This window comes from Micropterus salmoides, unplaced genomic scaffold, assembly GCF_014851395.1.
Source record: "Micropterus salmoides isolate LMB-PRFRI ecotype aquatic unplaced genomic scaffold, ASM1485139v1 Ms_hic_scaffold_14, whole genome shotgun sequence".
NCBI classification, from domain to species: domain Eukaryota; kingdom Metazoa; phylum Chordata; class Actinopteri; order Centrarchiformes; family Centrarchidae; genus Micropterus; species Micropterus salmoides.
In genome coordinates this window covers 19,357,266-19,382,695 of record NW_024040485.1, presented here as the reverse complement: position 1 = coordinate 19,382,695, position 25,430 = coordinate 19,357,266, and the positions used below count along the sequence as shown (strand labels likewise).

The 25,430-nt window shown below is 39.4% G+C and overlaps 4 protein-coding genes across 6 annotated transcripts; 3 read left to right on the top strand and 1 right to left on the bottom strand.

The window, feature by feature from the left end:
* Window positions 1-365: 365 nt before the first annotated feature.
* Window positions 366-3,866, top strand: LOC119902915 (junctional sarcoplasmic reticulum protein 1). 3 transcript variants are annotated; one of them, XM_038719307.1, is made up of 7 exons: window positions 366-487; window positions 1,041-1,141; window positions 2,128-2,156; window positions 2,431-2,506; window positions 2,613-2,747; window positions 2,841-2,935; window positions 3,016-3,866. In XM_038719307.1, exons 1-7 carry the CDS (start codon window positions 480-482, stop codon window positions 3,400-3,402), a joined length of 831 nt encoding a protein of 276 aa, XP_038575235.1. In that variant the 5' UTR covers window positions 366-479; the 3' UTR covers window positions 3,403-3,866. The 3 variants fall into 3 exon arrangements, with proteins under 3 accessions (XP_038575235.1, XP_038575236.1, XP_038575238.1); XM_038719308.1 differs by having other exon boundaries at window positions 369-491; XM_038719310.1 differs by lacking the exon at window positions 2,128-2,156 and having other exon boundaries at window positions 373-491.
* Window positions 3,867-3,959: 93 nt separating this feature from the next.
* On the bottom strand, window positions 3,960-7,897 carry sf3a2 (splicing factor 3a, subunit 2). Its single transcript, XM_038719306.1, has 8 exons — window positions 7,789-7,897; window positions 6,667-6,960; window positions 6,505-6,551; window positions 6,175-6,284; window positions 6,007-6,056; window positions 5,262-5,402; window positions 4,625-4,693; window positions 3,960-4,527 (listed from the first exon to the last, which is right to left on the bottom strand). The coding sequence occupies exons 2-8, from the start codon at window positions 6,862-6,864 to the stop codon at window positions 4,252-4,254; spliced, it is 891 nt and encodes a 296-aa protein (XP_038575234.1). The 5' UTR covers window positions 6,865-6,960; window positions 7,789-7,897; the 3' UTR covers window positions 3,960-4,251.
* A 2,542-nt stretch (window positions 7,898-10,439) lies between these two features.
* On the top strand, window positions 10,440-15,346 carry plekhj1 (pleckstrin homology domain containing, family J member 1). The gene is made up of 6 exons (XM_038719305.1): window positions 10,440-10,828; window positions 11,008-11,075; window positions 11,249-11,315; window positions 11,924-12,014; window positions 13,503-13,566; window positions 14,174-15,346. Exons 1-6 carry the CDS (start codon window positions 10,735-10,737, stop codon window positions 14,264-14,266), a joined length of 477 nt encoding a protein of 158 aa, XP_038575233.1. The 5' UTR covers window positions 10,440-10,734; the 3' UTR covers window positions 14,267-15,346.
* Window positions 15,347-16,567: 1,221 nt separating this feature from the next.
* On the top strand, window positions 16,568-25,139 carry LOC119902911 (fizzy-related protein homolog). Its single transcript, XM_038719304.1, has 14 exons — window positions 16,568-16,743; window positions 17,396-17,469; window positions 17,877-18,005; window positions 18,189-18,252; window positions 18,928-19,058; window positions 19,153-19,238; window positions 19,335-19,518; window positions 19,710-19,775; window positions 20,084-20,186; window positions 20,324-20,508; window positions 20,605-20,838; window positions 21,128-21,232; window positions 23,473-23,565; window positions 23,672-25,139. The coding sequence occupies exons 2-14, from the start codon at window positions 17,401-17,403 to the stop codon at window positions 23,711-23,713; spliced, it is 1,491 nt and encodes a 496-aa protein (XP_038575232.1). The 5' UTR covers window positions 16,568-16,743; window positions 17,396-17,400; the 3' UTR covers window positions 23,714-25,139.
* Window positions 25,140-25,430: the final 291 nt, after the last annotated feature.

The window sequence follows — 25,430 nt, the reverse complement described above, 5'->3', positions numbered from 1 at the left end:
CCTTAAAAGGAAATGTGTGAGCTCTTTTGTTAATCTGTGTATTTGTAGAGCAGAGCAGCCTGAAACTCCAGTTTACAAGAACAGTGGCGCTCTCTGCTGGTGAAATTCGAAAGAGTGTCCATATGATAATAGATATAATAAAGGGGTGTTGCCCTAGTAGCACTAAATCTGTGGGATTGATTAATTGAAACTCCTGTGACACCAAATAAGATTACATTTTTCCAACTTGATCTAACCTATGGCCTCCTTCTTCCCCTCACAGCCCTTTCATGGAATTTGACAGCTGTATGGAGCATGTTAATGTCAACCCTGCCTGAGTCAACGCCTCTGACTGACACTCAATTCTTTTTGTTTTTTTTATTCTCCGGCACCTGTGCTTGGCTGTCAGACAGTTCAGAGCATGACTCTGCTGCCATCTCAGCAGAAGAACAACAGGCTCATTGACAAAGGTTCCCACGACGCTGCCCGGGGGACCCCAAATGTCGAGGCAGGTAGGTCCTTATTTCATCAGGGTCAAAGGTTAGGCTTCATCACAGGAGAGGCTAGCCAGCAGTATAATGGTAACATCAGCCCTTTTTTTTTGTGTATTTATATGCAGTCTGTATCCATCTGTCTCTCCAGCAGGATTGCTTTATCTATTTATAGGGCTGCTAGGGCATTAGCTCAATGTCTGTGTAGAAATGTCATGTAAGACATAAGGACCTCACAGCATTCATCTGTAAATGTGAAGGTCAGGAAATGGCTTCAGTTGTATTCATTAAGTAGAGTTTAACCTTTTACTGGTATCATTTCGTGCCGGTGAAACATACTGATAAGAACAACTGCAATGACATTGTGATCCATTGAATCATCTTGTTTTTGTATGGTAACAGCTGGCAGGAAAAGCATTTCTAAAAATACCAACAATCCATAGGCCTCTGACAACAGCCAGGTTCATAACCAAAGCTTTGTATAAAATAACACGTCTAAATCTGCTAAATAACGTTTAAAGCAAATTCAGTTTTGAGCCATTTCCATCTTCTTCCCTCTGTCTCTCTCAGGGAAGGGATGGAAGAAAGCTATGAGACATTTGAGGAGGAGTTAGGGTCACCAAGAGCAGATCCTCCTCCACAGAAGCCTGTTCGACAGATACGCAGACCAGGTGGTAACATACACAAACACACACACACACACACACACACACAATCTGTAATGCCTGCACATAAAAGCCTTCATCCATTCTACATATATTGTACTACTCTATAAATACTTGGGAGCAGCAGCACAGGGAGCCACTGAAATCTGACTCCTGGTCAAAGGCAACACATTGATAATGCACCTCAGCCGTGCTGAATGGATGGTGAGTCTCACTCTGTCCAAAGTCCTCTTAAAGGTCTAAAAAGACCACGTGGGAGAATGTGTTTATAATTTACCAGCACTTTGGTCCAGACTGAAAGCATCATGGCCAATCTAGACTTTGATGATCACCTGACTTTCATCTGTTGCCACCATTAGGCTGGCATTAGTGGTTCTGGGTCTCAACAACTACTGGATGGATTACCATTACATTTGGTTAAGACTTCATGTTCCCCTCAGAATGAGTTGCAAAAACTTTGATGATCCCATGATCTTTCCTCTAGCGCCATCATCAGGTCAAAATTTTAAATTTGACCAATACTTTAATTGTTCAATACTTACATTTATGACAAAATACCTGCAAAGCTATAGAAATTTCCATCAGCCTCAGCTCGTCTTTGGTTAGTGCTAATTACCAATGTTAGCATGATAATGCACAAAAAGTAAGATGATGAACATATTGGTTAGCATTGTCATTCTGAGTATGTTAGTAGGGTGATATTAGCATTTAGCTCAATGCACAGCCTCACAGAGACACTACCTTGGCTGTAGACTCTTTGTTAATCTGTTATGTCTGTCTGTAATATTAACTTTGTTACAGTAGACCTGTATTTTGTGTATATCATAGGTTAATCAAAGGAAGCATATGTTGGCCAATATGAATGTGTGACTGTACATAAAATGAATGTGGATAAATAAATTCCAGATTGAGGCAATGGTTATTTGGTCTTTTGTTTGTTGTTTATGTTTTATGATGTCACTGCTCAGTAAATCTCCATCTGTCTGTTTCAGAAATGCTCGCTACAAGGAAAGTCAGAGAGGTTAGTTGGAAAACAACCAACAGGATTATTTTTTCAGTGTTCACATCCCTAATATATCGTTTCTTCTAAGCTACATGTCTGTGAAGGTTCTCAGTCATCCAGGTCATAGTTAGTTCAGGAAGGTTAAAATCAAGGGCAACAGGACCTGGTTGAAGATACTCGAAGACATTTCGCCTCTCATCAAAGAGGCTTCTCCAGTCCCACGTCCAGTTGCCCTTCATTTTAACCTTCCTTGGATGCTAAGCTACATGTTGTTCTCGTTGTTCTCCAATAGGAAATGGCTCCAGTTCCACAGCAACCCAGAGCAGAACCCAGGGCTTTACCCAGGGAACCCAGCTTCCCCAGAACAAGTGAGTCATTCCCATCTTGCTCCTCGACCCTTGTCAGTGTTTAATGTTTACTTACAGTTCCGAATTTTAATAAAAGTTCCCCTCCACTTTTTTGTATTTCCTTCAGCACCCTTGAATAGAGCCTTGTCCATCCAAAACCTGACCCAGATAGAAACCCCGTGGGAGAATGTCACCCTCAACCGCTGTCTGTTTGTGGCAATTACCATCCTGGTGCTTACGTCAGGTTTTCAGAGGCTTCATGGCAAGTAAACTAGCAAGTAAATAAGTAGGACCACAGATAAAAAATGTCATGCCTGCTGAGGCTGAGTGATCTTTTTTTTTTTTTTTTAAACAGAAACTCTGCGCGGTCAGGGGATAGCAGAGGAAGAAGAAGTTGGACTAACAGTGAGACGACCGGGCACATTACGACACAGAAGACAACCACCAGAGGTAAAGACACTAACAAGGGACACTTGTACATGTACCAGTTTGTACTGTGTCATCTACTTCATGTGCTCTCCCCCCTCTAGCCTGAGACAACTCTATGGGAAGTCATGTTTTGGTGGCTGCCAGATCTTGATGATGAAGAGGATGAGGAGGAAGATGTTAATGATGTTGATGAAGTCAAAAGAGGAAAGTCAAAGAGAAAGGCAACAGCACGAGCACCAAGAGGTATTAGAAACAAGCCACTACCTGACAAAAATCTCATGAAGCAAAGAGAATGGAAATTAAAGGACAGGAGAACCAAGAAAGCAAAGGATGAAGAAATCAAAGACAAGACAGACAGAGATCAAACAGAGGAGCCAGACGACATGGCAGATGTTGATGAGGATGGAAGACATGAGGAGGCAGTGCACAAGAAGGATAGAAAGCTGGAGGAACATAAAGAGAAGAAAAAGACAAAAGGGATGAGTTGATTATTTCTATTGTGGCAGACAGAAATTCAATTTCTAAACAACTTTCACCTGAATTGATTGATTTCAACATTGAAAGGTGGCGATATTGAATTCAAATATAGTGTGCTTCCAGTTAAAATGGCCACACACCATCAATGTCAGGTTTTTTTTTGCTTTGCTACAGATGTGATGTGTTTACGGACCTCCTTTTTCATTGAATTTATTGTGCCAACTGCTTGATTTTAAATCTCCATATGATGATTTGATTCCCTTTAGTGTTGAAAGATCTACATCATCCTTAATAAACTGTTAATAATCAATCTTGCTAGCTCAGTTAACTGTCAATAGTATCTAGTTAGGAAGGCGAACTAATCATCGAGATTGGGGCTTATCAATAACATGACCCATGTTATGTCACATGGGCTGCTTCAGAGAGAAACGTTAAAGGGTCTTCTCCCCAATAAAGTTTTTATCCTGATCAGCAACTTCTACAGTGTTTGTTTTTTTTCTACTTTCACCCATTCACACAAGCACAAGACACATCAATAAATCTTTGTATGATGTCTTCCAGACACAAATGTTTTTCTCCACAGACTTTTATTACAAAAACAGCATCTTAAAAGATGAGCTATTTTCAATCATAGCTTCATATCCAGAATCTAAGCATTTATACAAAACAGTGTAGTCATATGGGCTGCCCTACACATTTACATAAACCAAACAAATGTATAAAACTCCACTAAATGTTGACATAAAGTGTTGAAATAATCAAACTGAATGTAGCTGCAATATTAAAAGGGAGATGTACTATGCAGGGCAGTGTGACAGCATACCATGAAAGAAATCAATCATGATACAATGGTAGGGGGATCAATTATTAGATATTGTAAGGCCTTCAGGAGGAGGCGGCCTCATTGGCATGGGGGGCATGGGCATCTGAGGGGGCATATGGGGGGCACCCGGGGCACCAGGTGGGAGAGGAGGGACGTGCATCCCTCCTGGCGGGGGAGGGGGCATACTATCATTTGGTGGACGAGGTCCACCTCCACTCATGAGAGGAGGGGGGCGCTTCACACCTGCAGGTGGTGCTGGACCGCTGGACTGGGAAACAGATTTCTCCATTTTGAAGTGGAACTGTAGGAAGAACTGGGAGGGGGGGAAAAACATGAAAGGTTAAACCACATACTTCCTGACATACCTAGGTTGGCTTTGTTGTAACAATTGATAATCAGCTTATTAGTACCTGTTTAGTTTCTCTGTTCCAGTGGGTCCAGAATCGGTTTTCTGCTTTATCAATTTCTCTACTGGGGACCTAAAAGACCAAAGAGGTTGATGTTATGACATTGAAAGAAGAAAAACAGTATAAAGCCTGATTTATATTTCTGCATCGAATCTACACCATAGCCAGACGTGCATCTCCCTAAAAATGTAACTAGAAGACGCGGACTGCAAGAACTGTGATTGGTCAGCTTGGTAGCATTGCATTTCCTCCAAGCCCACTGAAGGTGCTCAGTGCTTTGAAGCCAATCAAACGTCTGAGACGGTGGATACATTTTTTTGAGCATCACAACCCCCACAAAATGACTCGTTTCACTAACGAAATGTGATCCATTCGTTAGCATTTGAAAATTCTAGAAGAGCTGCAGGATTATCATTTTACCCCCATTCAAGTTAGCATAGGGCTAAACTGGAAGTCATGGACTCTATAAAGCTACTACCAACTAATGTTTTGGCCGTGTTATTGCAGAATGACGCAGACACCAACCCACAATTATAAATACGGACTACGTGCGTACCTTTCGCTGTAGGCTATGGTGTAGACTCAATGCAGAAGTTTAAATCAGGCTTAAGAGCACAACAGAAATGCAACTCCTAGTCACCTTAAATGCAATAGTTTCATATGGTTCAGCAGCCAAAAGCAGGTACTGCCAGCGACGATCAGGGGGCTCGATGCGCTGTTCATAAGCAGACATGAAACGATGCCTGGGTCCGATTCCTTCGGCGATCTCTGGGTAGTCAATCTGATGAAAAGAAAAACAGGTAGTTTATAGATTTGTCTTTGAAAATCAGTAACCTCAACAGCTAAAAAAAAAATAATAATAATAATACTTAGTTGTCACTGATGCGGTAATAAATTTTATAGGTTGAAGGTATCGGTGACAATTTCAGTATACAGCTGCTTTCTACATTTAACTAGCAGGACCAAATTTGTCACATTAACATGGGCAAAATCGCAGGTATGTGACCCAACCGCACACAGACTGTGTAGGATAAAAAGCCAACAATATCTGCCCTGCTGTAAATCACATGCTTGCAAGTTCCTCCATAAAGAAGAGATGCCAATAAACAGTGAGTACTGGCTGTTATTAGACAGTTGTTTGAGAAAGCAAAACTCAGTTTCTTACATTGTTTCTTATTATTGCCAGCATTTGATGATCAAAAAGCTGGAGAAGGTCCAAGACTGCTTTCAAAATACTAATTTGAGCAAACTGGATAACTTTATAGCACATCCCCTTAAGTGGGGCATTAATGTTAATTTGCTTAGTTTTTTGATGTTCCCAGAACGACAAATTCCTCTCAAATCTAAACAGATCATCCACAGGGAATCCCACCAGTCACACTAACCTGGAAAAGTAAGGACTGCTGTCCGGTCTCTGGGTCCCTCTGTTTGGTTACTATAAAGAAGAGAAATACATGGACCAAACATTAATACACAACGCATTTGCAGTGAAACCTCTTATCAGCATAAACTAAATCATGCCTGCACTTATAAATAACACACAGCGAGCTTACCTTTGTATCCTGGTCGACCAATTTTGACAAACTTCTTGACTTCAACTTTCACTTTCGCTGGAGCTGGCTGAGCGGGAGCTTCTTTTGCCTCCTTGGCTGCTCTCCGTGCTCTGAAACAAACAAAATATATAGTTATATATTGTTTTGAAATGTTAATTAACACACGGGACACAGAGGGTTGTTGCATACCTGCAGGTCAGCTTAACTCATTTAACTCTAATTATCACTTTATAACTCAAAACACCAGTTTAACTAAACCAAAACCTAGGAGCCAATGTGCAACAGCAGAATTTCCATGTGTGACATGCTAAAGACATGATGTGGACTTACAAGTTGGTCTGATGTTTCTTTCCTTGTGTGTGAGCCAAGTAGCTGCCCTGTAACGCAGATGAGAGCAGTTTGTAATTTTTCCTTTCAAACCAGATACTTAGATAACAATAAATAGTTCATATAATCTAAGATTGATAGACTCGATTTCAAGTGCATCCTCACCTCATTGTTGTGAAGTGTCAAGCAAAGTTTGCACTCGTATGATCCTAAATGATTCTTCATAAAGTAAGGGTCTTTGTTGATGTCAATGGTCTCTAGGGCCAACTGACGTAACCGTTCTCGCCTATCACGGTTACTCTCAGAGGCAGATGCCACTCCACCACTCCCCGTCTTGCCTCCAGCTCGATGTTGGAAATCCATCTTTGCAAAGTGATGGGCCCAATCACGCAGACACTCGCACTTGTTTTACCCAGTCAACAGTGGACCGGTACTAAAAGCAGATCCCTTCCTGATTATCTGAGGGGGGGAAAACAACGCACACACTGTTGCCAAGGATGTAAATAATTGAATAAATTGAATAAATGACCGTAGGGGTTAGGGTATATATTCCTGGATTGCAGTACAACACAATACCACGTGTCGAGTTACGTTACCTCTTCTGACTATAATTTAATACCAAACTGTATTTGCTGTATTGATGGTGTATACAGTTTGAGGAGATGATTAACTACAGTAAGTGCCCCCTTAATTTCCAAAGACATGTTAAAGACAACTACCGTTAAGTTACATCCGGAACGAGTTTGTCACTTTTCCGTAACTAACTGTTTCACAAGAACTCGAAACAGTGTACTCCTTTTAAGCCTTTTTTAAGTTTTCTTTAATTCATGTAGAGTGACATCTGCATTTCTGTAAATTGTCTGAGTTGGATTTCATGTGCTTTACAAACAATACATGACTCTTCAGACCCCTCTTTACTAACTTCTGGGAAATAAAGCAAACGGGCAACAACACAGCTATTTAGCCAACTATATATTGATTAACTGAGATAATTCACCACAGTTATCAGTTAAATTTTATCACACTACAATACAAATTTATTATACTGAGTGATCTCTGCATAGTCCAGCTAGCTGCAGTATGTTAGCTTAACGTAACGCTAGCTAATGCTAAGCTAACGGTGTTTGTTACCAGCTAGTATGGATTCTAACAAATATGAGTGATCAAACAACACATAAAACCTAACTAGCTCTATTTATGTAGTAATATATTGATTAATTACATGATAAAACGATAACCACACATGCCAATATATTATAAACAGTTCTCTTTGTTCAAAACACTCACCAACTCCTCAACGTTTGGATCATGCCAACGTATATTTGTAGTGCGCATGCTCAGGTGGCTCTTTCTTCCGCATCCGGCGCATTACCGCCTCCTCCTGGATTGGAGCGAGGGCCCGACTGGTTTTCCCAATAACATGGCCAACAGTTTTGCACTCCCCCTTGTCTTAAAGGTTAAATGATTTTCTTTATCAATGAGACAAAACCCTCTAACAGCTTTTCAAAATAAATCTAAAGGAAAATGGCAGAATAAAGCCACAGAAGGCCGTTTGGCTTCGCTGCTAATATTGTAGACATTATTTCCCTATGCACATCATTTTTATTATCTCATGGCCTCAACAAATTTATACAAAACAAAAAACATAATCTTGTCACAAGGGAGTCTATAAGAGGAGATTGCAGAATTACATTGCCTTTAGTCAGTGAGCCTGGTTTGTCAGAGGTATAATTCCAGTTCACATCAGACAAACACCTATTGATCTTTCAGACACCAATTTAAACAATGGATGATTTATCCTACACATGTCAGCACTAAACTCTCTTTTTGCTGCTGCTCTAGGCTATATGTTGTGCTTGTTTGTATAGTAAACAAGTATATATTATATAAACATATATACTGTTGCTTTTACTGTTTGAAAAAGAGTGTCCTTTTCCAATTTTTAAACAGCTTGCCCTGTATTGGTTTTGCTTTGATGTATTTAGGAAGCCTGTCAGGGACCAAGCAGTAAAGGCAGGGACACAAGGTGGAGGTTTAGAAAATTATAGGCTTTATTCGGCCAACTAAATCAATTAAAAGTTTTTTTTAAAAGTACTTAAACTATATTAGACAACAAAGTATCAACATAATTAAAGTGGGTCTTTAAGTAAACCCAGGTCAACATAACAATAGTACAACATAACTCTTAACATAACAAATCCGACCTACTGAATGACACAAAGGGGATAAAACTTAACTTACTACAGTTAAAAAGACCCAAAATAAACATGCTGCTGTGTTGTTAAGGATTTTGTAGTTCAGAGTCCCCCTGCCCACTGCCAGGAGTTGGTTCCTTCCACTTCCTGTGGAGCAGTATAAAAAGCAGTTTCAAACTCCAGCTCACCTTAGGCAGATGACTCAGCAGCAGCAGTATGTGGGGAAACAATTGGACAGGTATAAATTACTAAACAATTCTAATCAAATTAATATCAACCAAAATGCTGCACTCAGATTGGAAATTGTATTATCATTTGTGAAAAGAATAAATATCTAAATAAAATGTGTTTGTGGTTATTTGTAGAAATCAAAACCATTACCACCACTTTACGTGTTGGTGATTGATTGGACCGTCACAAAGCCTTTGTAACACCTTAGCCAGGGACTACACCTATGGACTACACGGAAGAAAAATAGCCTCTTGGCTAATTCTCTTTTTCTTTTAACGTGTTTTTGTTTTATTAATTTGCACTGTCCCTTCTCTCAAATAAAATAAACAAATATATTAACTATTATGTTTCTTTCTTGTAAAGAATATTGTTTGTATTCACAATTGAGAATCTACAGTAAATTCCAACTGCTCTACATCCACCATGTCTAGTGATTTTATGTTAAAAACGTATGTTAATTATAACTATGAATAACAATTGACAATACTCTCCTGTGGGCTACCATTCTCTGCAATGTTTTTTGAATACCGTATTCTCGGATTTGTAAGTACCATATAATTTCAAGATACTTTAACGCTTGTGTGGTTTTGGACAGTACAGCACATTATATGTCACTACAACATGCTGCATAAGTGGTGGTATAAAATACATATAGTACATAAATATTTTGCACATCGCTGAACTAACTGTAATTTAAACAGCAGCCATATCATACATATCCTTTCTTCTTATTCTTTTATCTTTTCATATATTATTGTCATTTTTTTTATTTACTTGATCTGCCTTTATCGCTCTTATAATTTTATGTTTATTGTTAAGCACCAAAACGCCAAAGCAAATTCCTTGTATATGTAAGCTTACTTGGATAATAAGGGTGGTTATGATTCTGACATTTACTCTAGAATTGTACTTAAGTAGCCTACAAATTTGTGGTACCTACTTATGCCTTACTTGAGTATTTTTCTTTAATGCCAGTTTCTGCTTATACTCCATTACATTTCAGAGGGAATACTACTTTTTACTTTGTGAGAATTCTTTTCTCTTTAATCTCTTTTTAATCATTTTAATTCATTTACAATAATTTTAGTTAGATCATTGGTTGGACAAAATAAACATTGTGAAACAAACAATCAATCAAACAATCGATTAATTGAGAAAATAATCAGCAGATTGATCCATAATGAAAATTATCATTAGTTGCAGTCTAATACGAAATAGTTAAATTAGCTCCACGGTAACCAACTACAGCCTGTTGCTCACACTGTAACGTATGAGTAATGATAATCCAATGATTTAATATATAATATAGTACAGCAGTCACAAGGGCTATATTTCCTGGTTATATATATAAAAAATATCAATGCACTTTCACTTGTAACAGAGTATTTTTACAATACTTTGACTATTGTAAAGGACACCACTTCCTACACCAGTGGGTTACATCGTGAAAGGCGCTATTCGCGTAGTTTGACCCTCACCGGCAACCGTACTAGTACCAGTGAAGAGGAGCGTCATTGCCAGCAGAGACGTAAGGTGAGTGTGTGTCCGGTGTGAGCATGAAGGAGAAGTTCGACACCGCTGTGTTTGCTTGACCGCTGAAATGACCACACACACTCCGCCACTTTTCGAGAGCCTCAGATAGCGAGGCGGCTACGTTTAGTCCGCGGTATACTTAGTAGGCTACTTATAAGTATTATCTCACTCCATTATTATGTTCACGGTCGTGGGAATGGCTCAACCGTAGCGAAAGTCTCCCTGTGACTGCTTTCAGCTTTTAACCAGTGTTTTACTGCGTCAGTGACCTGCCATGCGTTTCAACGAGAAGGAGCTGGTGTCTCTGAGCCGCCAGCCCTCAGAGAAGGCAGCTGAGCTGGGGATGCGAGGACCCAAGAAAGGAGACGGTAACGCAGTCTATTACACACCTACTTCCGTTTCATGTAACGTTAGTGTGGGCAGCAGCAGTTAATGTTAAGATCAGCAGTCATCAGAGATTGCTCATGTCACCCATCAGCTGTGGTGACAACAGGACTGTCTGTCTGTCTGTGAAGTTTCATCTTAGTTCTTGTTTGTTATCAAACAGTTGTGAAGAAGAGGCTGGTGAAACTCGTCGTTAATTTCCTCTTTTATTTCCGGACTGATGAGGAGGAGGTCAGTTAAATCAATATTCCAACACATGGTTATTACTGCACCTATTCTCACATCATTTGTTCTTCGCTCATGTAATCATTGCCCTACCTATACCTCATGATAAAACGATGACATTTCTTGGAAAGGAAAGCAGCACGCTGAATAAAAATTAAGTCATTATTTTTATTTGTCAGCCAATTGGAGCTTTGCTGCTGGAGCAGTGCCGGGTGGAGAGGGAGGACAGCCATACCTTCTCTATTGGTGAGCTGCAGGATCCTCACAGTTGCATTTCCCACTTTCACATTGACATTATCAACCCACACTGCTGACTGGTTTCACATTATTTAAGTCTGTTGATGTGAGCGGGGCTTACAGTACATGCGTTTCTCTTTGTAGCATTTCTGGGGCTTTTTTTATTTTATGGCTTTGCTGCAACTGTGGTAGACATCATTTTCCCATGCACAACATTTCTATTATTTTATGGCCTCAAATAATTTATCAAACAAAAAACTTAATCTTGTCACTAGGGAGTCTATAAGAGGAGATTGCACTATTACGCCAGAGGTAGTATTCCAATTCACATCAAACACCTGTAGATCTTTCAGTAACCAATTAAAGCAATGGATGATTAATATACATGTCAGCACTAAACTTTCTTTTTGCTGCTGCTGAGTAGATGCTGTTGAGAAAACAAGTATAGAGTATATGTACATGTATACTACTGCTTTTACTGTTTTTAACAACCATGTTCTTAACCAGAAATTAACCGGCACAGGATCCTCACAGTTGCTTTCAGTTGCTTTTCCCATTTTACATAACCCACCGACACTGCTGACCAGGTTTCACATAATTAACATTTCTCTTTGTAGCATTTCTGGATGAAGCAGAGAGGAAGTATCAGTTTGAGTGTGACTCTGAAGAGCAGTGTGGAGAGTGGGTGGATGCCATTATCAAGGCCAGGTAGAGCTGACTCTTTTCTATCTATCATTTGACTGTCAATTTGATAGAAAATTAATTGATTACAGTTTTGCTAATGAGTCATTTTTTGTCTCTTATCAAGTTAAAGAAAATAAAAGTTCTCAATTTGGTATCATTACAAGCTGAATGCTTCCATATGATAACACAATACAGTTGATACAAGAGGATGACAGCAACACAGTATTTTGCCTGGATGGCTGGGGATGGGGGGGTTGCTTTTGCTGTGTATGTGTGTGGGCTTAGCAGGTAACAAAGAGAAAAGTATAAATGTACTTTTTAAGCTATGTGTATAAGAAAAGTCCGCTAGGCTAATTTATGCAGTGTAAAATGCTGTAGTCTAAAGCAAATAATGTTGCCTAACAAGTTTTAACAGTTATAACTCCCCCGTGCCTCATTTCGGCTCGAGCTGAACTAAACTTGCCACAGCCTGTCTAAAGGCTCGATTAGTGAGTTTGGGCTTTTATGGAGAGGTGGGAGCCACAGCTATAAAGGAGAGCATCATTGCAATGGAATGCGGCACAGTGATCATTTTACCTCGATTACGTTGTTTTCATAATTCTTGAAGGCCAAAATCGTAATTGAAAATAGAATTTGATTACATGCACAACCCTACTAAGCAGTGGGGCATAAGATTTGCTGTTAAACATTCATACATATTGCATAGCGTCATTAAGTAATCTAAAATAATTCCAAACAAAGGCCAGTATGTGTGCATTGTTAACTTAGATACAAAACTATGGTCATATGATTGAACATTATGGCAAGACTACTGTGTTCTCTACGACTGAATACGGTTACATTCTTGCAGTGCTATATTTTGCTCTGGCGCTGGTTGTGGCTGTTGCAGGTCTTAATGTGCATTGAGATGCTATCTGAACAACCTCTACTCAGTGTGTTTTAGCCTCCAGTAATAGACTCGCATAAGGGAAACAAATGAATAATGTAGCTGTTTGCAGAGACACAGTGTCAACTGATGCATCACTACATGACCTTTTCCTGTGTTAAAGTTTACTGAGAAAAACATAATGCTCCCAAACAGGGTGATAGGGGATGGTCTTAAAGCGCCGACTTTGTGTTTTATTATTCTGATGATGCTGCTGTACCTACTGTATATGTATTGGGCTGATCTGGCTGACATGATTCAACAGTCAACAACCAACACATAGCCAAAGCTTCCTGGGTGCTTTCTGGGTGGAACATGCACTTTTTTCCCCACATATGCAAAGTTGTTCTGTTTTAAGACAGTAGTAGTAGTAAGCCAGTAGTCTAATAAAGCTGCAATGACTTGGTTTATAGGATGTACTGAATTGAAACAAGTTGTGTACTGAAATTTGAAATGGTTGATCATGAATATGTTAAAAGCCTAGTTGCAGCCCTAGTGTTTACTGTACTTTTTCTTTAATTTTTCTTTTTTTGTACTTTTTTACATTGTTTGAACACTGGGGTTATTACTCATGTCATCTTTTGCAGTTACGAGTTCATGAGGAAGAACCTGATATTCTATCGAACTGAAATCCACAGGCTCACTGGCAAGGTGAGACCCTTCACAGCAGCATGTTGGCACACTAAATGCCACAAAGATGGTGCTTATCTTGAACTTAGTAGGAAGTATTTCAGTGTGAAATGTATGTGTGCCATGCTGGACCAACTGAAGTGCGCAGTATATAATCAATATCAGCAGAAGATAGCTGGATAGATCAATAGAGGACAATTCGGTAGTTTAGATTTTATTCTGCAAGGTTTTAATCTTGAGAGCAACCACCCCCAAAACAACCGAGATACCTGGATATTCAGGATGATCCACAGACCTCGGAAATAGTTCCCAACTGTTCAATGCAAAGTCTGTGAAGAAATATGGTTGTTGAGGTTATCAAATGTAATTTTTCCAATGCTATGAGAAGGACCAGTTGAATTCCACTCACCCACATTGTGTTTGGGTGGAGATAGAAGTCTCAAGATCTTAAAACCTCACCAAATATAACCCAAGCAATCTGTATGACTAGACTTCCCTAGAGGTAAAATATGTTTTGTATTTGTTTGTGTGGTTTCGGTGAACTAACCATTTGATATATAAAGTTTGATTTTGCTCTGTACACGTTTTTGTTTCTTACATCTTTACTCACTGTCTGCTTTCTCCGCAGGACCCGTTGGAGCAGTATGGTATATCAGATGAAACCCGCTTCCAGGTCAGCAATGGCCTGCAACTTATGCCTCGAGATACCGCCTCCCTGTAGACTAGCGTCCTGTGTCCAGATGTGCTTTATTTTGCCATTCCAAAATTCACTGATCAGCACACACGCTTTTTTAGATCTTCACTCTGAATGTGTGGCATAGCAGGGTATCTGAGGCCATGCACAGTGACTGATTATTTCTTTTATGTAGTTGTCAATCACTACAGGTGAAAATGCAACATATATTCAGTTTAGCGGCTTTTACATGCCATTTTCTGTATTCTTTTTCAGACTTTGCCTTGGTTAATTGGTTGTCTGTGTAAAACATATTTAATTCTATGTTTTGTACTGGACATACCTTTTTAGACAATGATATTTTGAGAGCACTTGCGCTGAAGTCTGTGCCGTTCTTTCAGGACTATTAGCAATATGAGCATGACTGTGTTTAACAAGAATCAATCCAGGGCATATGAACATTTGGTGTAAACTGATGTTAATCAAGTAAATGGACACTGTTTGAAGAAGCTTATGATTATTAGATATCCTGCCCTATTTAGAACACATTTGGCAGGATTTACTGTCCCAATTTGAACTGTATTGGGCCTTTGGTCTGCTGAGTTGAGCCACTCATTTTATTCTATTTTTGCTTATGCAAAATAGATTTTAGTGATCCCAGTATGTATTTATCATCTAGCCCATTTAGACTACTTAGTTTTTAAAAAATATACTTTTGCACATAACTGGGTGTTTTTTATTATTATTAGAATTTACTTGAACCTACTGTACCTTTTTTATGTGGCACTTTGAATCAGATACCTTTAGATAAGCTTTTGGACCATGTTGGGATACCAGGCTCTTGACATAACCTAATAAATAGCACACCAACTTATTTGTCAGTGTATGTTGTGGTCTAATATTTCTCTCAATCACATTTCCTTCATCATGGCATTGCTGTATCCTGCACATTGTTCTTTCAGTCAGGAGTCTACCTGTAAACAGTCAGGAGTTGTCAGTGAATGTGTCTTTATGTTAAACTTTTTGCACATGTGTTTAGTCTGTTTTTACCTCGTTACATTATATTTGTTTCACTGGTATCTCTCTCTGTCTTTTTTTTTTTTTACTAATAAAGCCATTTGAAATATACTGTAAATGAAGGCAGTGTGTCAACTACAATGAATTGTGTTAACACCAAAATGTGTGTATTAATCATGGTCAGTCCAGTAATAACAACATGGATTAAAAATATTACAGTCACCTTCAACAATATCAAGCCACATGCTGCCCTCCACTGTGTTATCCATGAAAAACATGGGCTTTATCTCTCAAGGCACATGTTAATGTACAGATCCATTTGTGCCAGTTCAGTTGTCTGGTTGAAACATTACATTTATCAACACTGACACCAAAAAATTAATAAATACAAGCAAACATGGTTCAAATTGAGGGATCTGACCCCCTTACTTAAGACTTGGATCCCGAAAAGAGGTAAAAACAACAGTTCAGGGGGGTCTTTCTTACTGTAACACTAATATTATAATTTCTTTCCCATATTCATGCATCAAGAGTGTTGAACGTCTTGTCTGCCTGCATTACTCGCAGCTACTCCAGTTCAGTGCATCACAAAAGAAAATGTAGATTAATGCCAGTAGTTAGCTATCTAGCTTGCTTATTAAACTTTATGAAGTTATTAGCATTTCTTTTACTTAAAATTAGCTATCTGACTTTAGCTAGCTGATAGTCCACCCTGTCATTTTCAATGTTGGCTTGGCATTTCATCACTATAAAATGTCATATTTAATTGTTAGCTAACACTGGTGTTTAGGCATGAGCAGTGAAATTGAGCATTAGTTATAATAGAGATAAATTGTATGTATGATATATGATATCAAATAGAGTTTATTATTTCATTTTATGTCTTTTGTTCACTCTGGAATTCAGGAGTCTTACCTGACTAGGTAATTGAAAAATGTTAAAATCCAGGTTTTATTTCAAATGTATTGTACTCATTGAATGCAGATTACATTTCATTCACACTCAACATGAGCAAGAGGCAGGAAGAAATTTGCTAAAAGAGAGTAAATTCATCATCTACAGACTGTATAGACATTAATACACAAGGAAATTGTAAGCGTTGTAAGACTTCAGTTGAATAATTTGTAAGTAAGTTTTATATAATAATGTAATTGCAAGCAAATGACACACATAAAGACATTTGGAAATATATTTTATAACTGATGACTGGTAATTAGCTATATTTTTTGATTAATTCGTGATTTATCTACAGTATACCAAAGACGTGTGAAGCCGACTGAAACGTTTCCTTAGCAACGCAAAATGTGTGATTCAAAAGCAGCGACGTCACATCCTTCCCGTGGTGCTTAGCGAACCCAAATTGAACGTTCGGCAAAAGAAAACATTTATAATTTTACACGCTCTGTTTTAAAGAGTAAAACGCACAAAACAAGACATTTCAATCGGAATAGACACCGCTGAGAAAAATATTTCAACGGCACTCAAGGGGAAGAGTTTATCAGGGCACGGTAGGTGTTAATACAAGTGTAGACTTTGAACAAACAATGTTGCTAATGCATTAGCCGGACAGCTAGTCTATCTCACTGTAGGTCAGCCAGCTGAACTAGCGTTAGCATTAGCATAGCTTTGTTTGGCGAATGTACTAACGTTAATCATTTGGTCTTTAAAATAATTTTGGTGTTACGATTACAGATCAGCGATAACCGCCACAATGGAGTATTTGTTTCTTAGAACCAGCAAGCAGATACCTGCAGTTAAAATGTTTTTACATGGTTTGATGTGCTGCTAGTTAACAAAGATAAGTTAAGTGTTGTTGTCAGCAGGACACAGCCTACCCGCAGCTGTTCGTGTCTACTGTAACTAGCCTTATGTCATTGTCATTGTGACGAACCTCTTGTTAGCTAGTTTGAGATGGATGTAAACTAAGGCTCTAGAGTTTAACAATTGTTTGGTTTGTCCTTGTAATCATATCGATGTATGTATGTAAGTTAGACACGTTACTGGTAAGTCAAAATACAAAGAAATACAAAGAGACAAAATAACCAGCAGTCAGAAAGTCATACCTATGAGAGTACCAATGTCTGTTACTAACCTGTCATCTGACAGTTTTTTCATGTCACAATTTTACAGTTGTGTTAACCAGTCTAATCTTGTTTTCAGGCATCATGGATCAGGACTATGAGTGCAGGCTGCTCAGGCAGATCAACATTCAAAATGAGAATGCAAGCCCCATAGTAAGTAAATAATACACACATTTTATTATGTTTCTGTTCTTGTAAGAGATGTATTTTCTCTTGAACTAATAGGTTGTAAAATAATGAATATAAATTGCCTCATCTAGCCAAGGCTTACAGCCTTGACTAGTATGATTATTATGATTAGGTCATTATCTTGACCATAATAGCATGATGATAGCCCCTCCCAAAGAGGATTGTTAACTATCAGAGGACTTACATTAGGCAGAGAGGTTAATATTCTCCATGTGTTGGAAGAAGAAATGGTTTAACAGGCCAGCCTTTCATTTGGTGTTGAGTGATAAAAAGACTTTACCGGCCAAATGACTGGGTTTTGTGAATGTAGCCTCCTGTTGTTAACACCTAAAAACAAAAGTGCCATCTTTCTCCTCTCTTCTCTTGTGTAGAAAGCTGTAGAAGCGGTGCGAGCTCTGACACCCACCAGCTCCCCCCTGTCCTCCCCTAGCAAGCATGGTGATCGCTTTATTCCCTCCCGGGCTGGAGCCAACTGGAGTGTCAACTTCCACCGCATCAATGTGAGTCTGCTACAATACACTGAGGACTTTGCTGTCTTTCCTATGAAAGTGTTGTCAAGATCAGTGTTGACTATGGCTTATAAGGAAACATATTATCTGTTAACATTTTTCTTTTGTCTGTAAATACACAGCAAGTGTAAATGTGTGGTTGAGAGTGATCATTTATTTGATTGTCTGACATAGGAAATTGAAAAGTCACACAATCAAAACAGGAAAACCAAAGATGGTACAACAGACAGCAACAAAGGTAAACAATCCACCTTCATACCAATAGACTGGACAAATAACAAAATATTGTGTTACAGTTTCTTGTAATATGTACATTAAGATTTACATTTAGCAACATGCAAACAAGGTAGTTATGTTTAGGACTGCAACTAACAATTTTTTTTAAATTAACTGATTTATTGTTTTTTCTATAAAATGTCAGAAAATAGTGATAAATGCCGATACAATGTCCCACAGCCCAATTTGATGTATTCAAATTGCTCCTTTTAGTTGGCAAACTGCCCAAAGATATTCATTTTACTGTCATGTTACAAACAAAAGCAGGAAATCCTCACAGTTGAGAAGCATTTCTGTATCAGTTTTTTGTTACTTATTGGCCAACCTCTTCCTCAGTATCCATACATCTGTGATGATTGGTCGGGCTCTAGTTAAAGTGCCTCATAATCATGAAAGAAATTCACAGGCATCGGTCTGCTCTGGTCAAACTGGATCATTTGACCATCTCTTGTTTACTAAGCCCGGGCAGGTTCATGGAAACTGGAGATAAGGACTAAACAAAGATTAGTGAAAAATTCTCCCTGATCTTTAGAGATGTGAGACAGACCTAAGAAATTGCAGAGGGAGCAAAGTGTTGGAACTTCAGAATTACGACAGCCTGGTTTGATTTCCCCGCTGTCTCTTCTTCTGCCTTTAGCGGATGGTCTGGCTTACTCAGCTCTGCTGAAGAACGAGCTGCTAGGAGCGGGCATAGAGAAAGTCCAGGACCCCCAGTCAGAGGACCGCCGTCTGCAGCAGTCCACTCCTGCCAAGAGGAGCCTTTTTAGTGTAAAAACAGTTAATATGGCTGTGGCTTTTGATATATTCGTTTCATGGGAGTTTTTCCTGCATCACCAATCATCTATTTTTGTTGTGTGTGTAGTATTCTGTAAGTGCGAAGAGGGCTCTGCCAGAAGAGGATGGAAACACAGTCTCTCCATATTCTCTGTCACCTGTCAGTAGCAACAGGTAATATTTTATACTTGTCATTCCTCAAATTTTATCTCCTCCATTTAGGAGAAAGCAGCATTCCATTCCTTACCGAAATTGTGTTGTGCATCGCAGCCAGAAACTGTTACGGTCGCCAAGGAAACCTACACGCAAAATATCAAAAATTCCCTTCAAAGTTCTGGATGCTCCAGAGCTTCAGGATGACTTCTACCTCAACCTAGTGGACTGGTCCTCTCTGAATGTGCTCAGTGTTGGCTTGGGCACCTGTGTCTACCTGTGGAGTGCCTGCACCAGCCAGGTATGTGTTATCTGTTCGTTGAGTGCATTGAGCAAAGCAGCGAGACAAAGAGGCAACCAACAGAGGGCTTCGCTGCAGTTTAAAAGAAAAGATCTTAGACTATATAAGTATTTATATCTCTCAAATAATGGTTCTAATCACATTGGAGCTGTCACTGTTGATCTGTTTTTCTTTCCCCTCCATCTTTTTAGGTGACACGTCTATGTGACCTTTCTGTAGAAGGGGATTCTGTAACATCAGTGGGCTGGTCAGAGAGGGTGGGTTTCTCTGCCCTCTGTTCTATTTTCAAATTGTGGTCAGGTTACATTAGAAAAACACCAACTTCAAATAAGGTTGTAGTACAGCCTGCTTACCAAACTCCATTCATATTTTTACTGATTAAGTACAGAATAGCTGATCTGATGAAGATCCATCATCCAAAAGGACTTTTATAATAGTGCTTATAGTATTGAAATCATCTTAATAAATATGCAAATGGAGTTTTGGTGTGCATGCTCCTGTTCTTTATTTTTTTCTAAATGCGGTTTGGAATCATTGATATTCAAAGTGTGCTTTCCATTTTTAGGGTAACCTGGTGGCTGTGGGGACTCATAAGGGCTATGTACAGATCTGGGATGCGGCAGCAGGGAAGAAGCTCTCCGTACTAGAGGGACACACAGCCAGAGTAGGTGAGTTGAGAGGCTGGGGAGACGATTGCAGGAGTGAAAGATTACAACCTTCATTCATTTTCACACTGTTGTTTAGCAACATCTCTCATTCATGGTCAGTGAATCATCTTCCGTTTGGTGTCATCCTGTGCTGCCAGGTGCTTTGGCATGGAATGCCGACCAGCTGTCGTCTGGGAGCCGCGATCGGGTGATCCTGCAGCGCGACATCAGAGCCCCACCTCTCCAGTCTGAGCGCCGTCTCCAAGGACACAGACAGGAAGTCTGCGGGCTCAAGTGGAGCACAGACCACCAGCTGCTCGCCTCAGGTGGAAATGACAACAAGGTATGTAGACAGAATCTCACCAGTTTGTCTGTGAGCTACACGTTCATATTTATTTTTCATAAACATCACAAACTTGCTCCAACCTGTTGCCTGTAGTTACTTGTGTGGAACCACTCCAGCGTCCTCCCGGTGCAGCAGTACACGGAGCACTTGGCTGCAGTGAAGGCCATCGCCTGGTCTCCCCACCAGCATGGCTTGTTGGCTTCCGGAGGCGGCACCGCTGACCGCTGCATCCGCTTCTGGAACACTCTGACCGGCCAGCCCTTACAGTGCACAGACACCGGTTCTCAGGTCTGCAACCTGGCCTGGTCCAAGCACACTAACGAACTGGTGAGTCATCTGAAGATTTTGATTTGAACAGTTCTGCCTTTTGTAAATGCAGGCAATGGTGTATTACAGAAATGTACAAAGTTTTTGTGAATATTTAATCTTTGCTAGCCATGCACACAGAATTTTAGATGTTATGTTTTTATAGTATAGTTGCTATTTGTGCACTGTAGTAACTCTGTAAATCTAGGTGGCTTTGTTTTTGATTTCACAGTTTACAGGCACAGTTCCTTAACAATGTTCCTTTAAGTCTGGGATCAAAATGTAGAAAACATTGTGTTCTTTTCTGCAGGTCAGCACACATGGTTATTCCCAGAACCAGATCCTGGTGTGGAAGTATCCCTCTCTCACTCAAGTGGCCAAACTTACTGGACATTCATACAGAGTACTCTACCTGGTCAGTATGTACTGTGTGTATTTATGTGTCCCAGAAGATTACATAAAACTATGGGTGATGACGATGATGGGATTTTTGCTGGGCTCTGTACCAAACAAGCGTGTTACCTTATGTCTGGAGAATATGATTTGTAGGCTGGGGCACCTCCACAGCACCACAATGCTTCATTTAAAGGTTCTGTAGAATGCTCCTCTTTCTGAGCACTCGATTGTAGATCCTGTATCTTTAAAGCCCCCCTCCCTGAAAGCCCACTTGCTTTTGATTGACCAACTTCCCCAAACACAGAAGAGGGGTGGGCCTGAGCAGCATGCTGAAACAAGGCTTGCTATGCGAGACTAGGCCTCACTGATGGGGTTGTGTTGTTGTTAGCACCTTTTAACATTACTACAGAAGCACTGGACCGTTGGTTCAGAGCCAGCTGACAACAGCAGCTACAGTTAGCAGCTGCTAGCGGTTTGCAGCCTGTAGTGTAAGCAACAAGTAAAGCTATCTGTCCATCAGGGAACTTCATAAAACACAGAGTTGAGGCGGATCAGCCAGAGGACATCCGAAGGAAAACCAGAAAATATTTGCCTTTCCTTCACAACCGTAAACACACTTTCTGTGAGACATACTGCACTGCACAATATACAGCTGTGGCTCTATGAGCTTGTATGAGCGCTGGAAGGTGGGCTGGACTTTGGCAGTGTAAACAACCCAGATGTTGCGTAACATCTAGCGCTTGTTGCCATTCGGCCCCCTTTTTGGGGGTATTTTGCGAGATTTACAAATGAAAGGGGGAAACGATGGAGAGTGAGGCTCACGGTATATCAGTTACATGCGCTCTTTTTATTCAACTATGCCAAGGGAAATAGTTTTCCATTCTACGGCACCTTTAAAATGGTTTGTTACATATTTTACCTTTATCAAACAATTGCAGCTCCTGCTCCTGGCCATCTCACAATTTCGATAATATTTCAATTAATTGTTCATCCCTAGTTGGAATTAATTTGATTATTGATTATTATTATTATTATTATTATTATTGAAATTGATTATTTAGTTATAGACTCAATTATTTCATGTTTCATGTTGCACATTTAGCTGTTGAAGTTTGGTAAAAATGAATACAAAAAAATAATTATTATAGAGAGGTTGCGATGGCGCAGTGGATTAGACCCCTGTCTTTGATTCCCACTGCAACACATCCATTAAATAAGTTATTTTCATGGGTGCTGCTTTACTTTCCATGTTAGAGCCGGCGCCAGTTTAATCGGGGTGTCGGGTTGTCTCAGTATATTTTCCTGCTTTTTTGCCCTCATGCTTCCAATCACATTCCGCTTTTTGTGCTTGCAGTGTGCCGGTATTCACCGGTAGTGTTACTTTACATTTTACTCCTTGGCCTACCGGCAACAGGGCTTTCCTCTGCCCTATCCATATCAGGTTTGTTGGGCACTACATGACGCTCACCTGTTCCTGTTCTCGCCTGCCTGCTAATCTCCAAGGGAGATCGGAAGCCTTTCATGGAGCCGTGTGCATAGTTGCTCGTCAAATTTCGTGAACCAACCAATCACAGTCTGGAATAGGAAGGAATTAAAAAAAAAGGTTGAGGTGCTAAGCAGATTTTAGAAATGTTGAGCTTTTTGTTCTATATGCATGTTTGTTTGTTTTTTATTATTGACAAGTTACTACTTTAACATTTTTCTTGCATAATAATTTAATGACTGAAAACAACCCACAAAAATTAAACTGCTGTTTTGTCCAACTGGAATTAATATTATAGGCTACTAATGGTAAGCTATAGTAGCCTGTACTATTATCTGAAATTATAATGAATACTCAAACATTAGCACTAATCAAACCTTAACCACTGTGGTGTAGGCTAATATCAGAGAAAGGTTTTATTAGTGAAACAGCTGAATGTCAACTAATAACCTCTCTGTAGGCAGATTATCCAAATCAAGTGTATCCTGTAAATATATTATTACACTATATATATATACTGTATAATATTTTACTTTGTATTTAATATTTATTAATACACTAACTTATACCTTTACTCCTCCTGGTTGTGGATATAATTTGTTTATCAAATAGTCAGAAATAAGAAGAAAATGCATAGATTTCGGTCATAAGGTAACTCATTGCCTGTACTGTATGCGTACCGATCATGATTACGGTCCCGTGAAGTCACCCACCGAAGGCCCATTCTGAGCCAGGAAAAACCCTGGTTCAGTGTATAATAATGAGTTTATGTGCAGGCCATGTCCCCTGATGGAGAGGCCATTGTGACGGGAGCTGGAGATGAAACACTTCGGTTCTGGAACGTCTTTAGCAAGATGAGGTCCACTAAGGTATTTACGTTTCAGATCCCTTTTTCTGCGCTGGTGTCTCTTCCATTTGTTACATCCCTTCCTGTCTTTGTCTTACCTTCTTCTATTATCTCCCTCCCTCTTTTAGGAATCCGTATCAGTGCTGAACCTCTTCACCAGGATCCGGTAGTAAGCACACCTCTGTACTGTGAGGGAATAAAGCTGGGAAGGGAATTTTTCTTTGCATGCATCAAGCTGTAAATGTGCCCCTTCTTTGAGTATTCACCTCAGTAGTCTACAGAGGCCCCCCTCGATTGCCCTTAGTTATTTAGCCAAGTTGTAGCTGGAGGTGGGAGGGAGCTGGAGAGGTGCACAACCTGAGTGTCGAGGGCAGAGGAGATGCATACGTTGGTACAGTATTCCACTTCCTCCTGAATGATGGAGTCACTGCCTCCGCCAGAAGACCAGAGACCAGAATTTTTGGCATTGTTTCTTTCCCTGTGTGATTTATGTTTTGTTTACAGACTGACGTGCTTACCTGCCAAATATTAAGTTTGTCCCTTTGAATGTCTATTTATTTTAATTTGTTTTGGGTTTTTTTTACATATTTTTAACATATTCTTACTAGTGTGTTTGTTTCGAAGGTGTGTCCTTTTATGTGCATAACAGCAGTTTTTTTGGTCTTATCTGTGGAATTTGGCTTTGTTCACGATTGCAGAAAAATCCAAGTTTGTCTTTTCATTTTACTGAGAAATAATGTTTCATGTACACTGATAACAGATTACATAATCCTGTGCCGTTTCGAGAACAGTTAATGTTTAACAAGGATTGGATGAATGGGCCTGATTTTCTTTTTTAAAATCTGATATTAAGTACATTTTAGTCTAATGATATTAAGCTATTGGCTCATTGTTTCATAATCTCTCAAGAAAAATGTCATAATGTGGTACGGCACATCTTAGAATAAATATCTGGCAACACTGTACATTAGAAAAATTGCAAATGAGAAGATTTTCATGTAACTTTTCCCTTGTGTTGTTTCTCTACTTTCTTAAATGTAAAATCAGGCGAGGAAATTTGGAATGAAAATTTTGGCTCATTTTGGCTTATCAGTGTAGTTTGTAACAGCAACTCAAGCAGACGGTGAAAACATTTGGGATTAAATCAGTGAAATATTGTTCTGTGCAGAGCTTCTGCTTTGTGCTGCGTCTGCTAAGATATTCAAGCTTAAGGCATTTGTCTTTTGCTTCACACAATTTCTGTATTGAGCACTCATGCTCTTGTACTTTTTTTTTTTTTTTTTTTTTAATATGAAAAAAAGATTTCATATCTGCAACATTTCCCCAGTTTGAATGTTTGAGTCAACAAGTGTGCCACATTTAAATGAATGCTATTTATTTGTGTTTTGTAAAAAGGTTCTTGTACAGAAATGGCATGTTTGTTTACTAATGTTATCTGAGGGAAGTTGATGGGCAGTTTCTCTGCTAAACTATAGAAATTTATTTTAATGCCACTTCAAAATCAAGACAATGCTGCCAACTTGAATAACAAAAAGAATGTTAAAAAAATATTTCTGTACTGAGAGATAAACATCAATTAAACGATCATATCTTGTACCTTGTGTCGTTGCTGTTTTATTGTCCAATAACTTGAGAGTAGACCCTCTATAAAATCAGTCTGCTGCTTTGAAGAAAAACGGGGCAGTATTGTTATATCAATATAAAAGCTTTCTTGAAGAGTACGGTTATTTCATAGGTACTAACTGCTATTTGCTGTGCAGCCAAAGCCTGATATATATTATTCCTCTGAGCCACAGTGCTCCAGAACTATTAAAAACATGAATGAGCCACCCTGCTGCAGTGGTGACATGCTCCTTTGTTACCATCAATGCAGGCACTGTAGTTTAC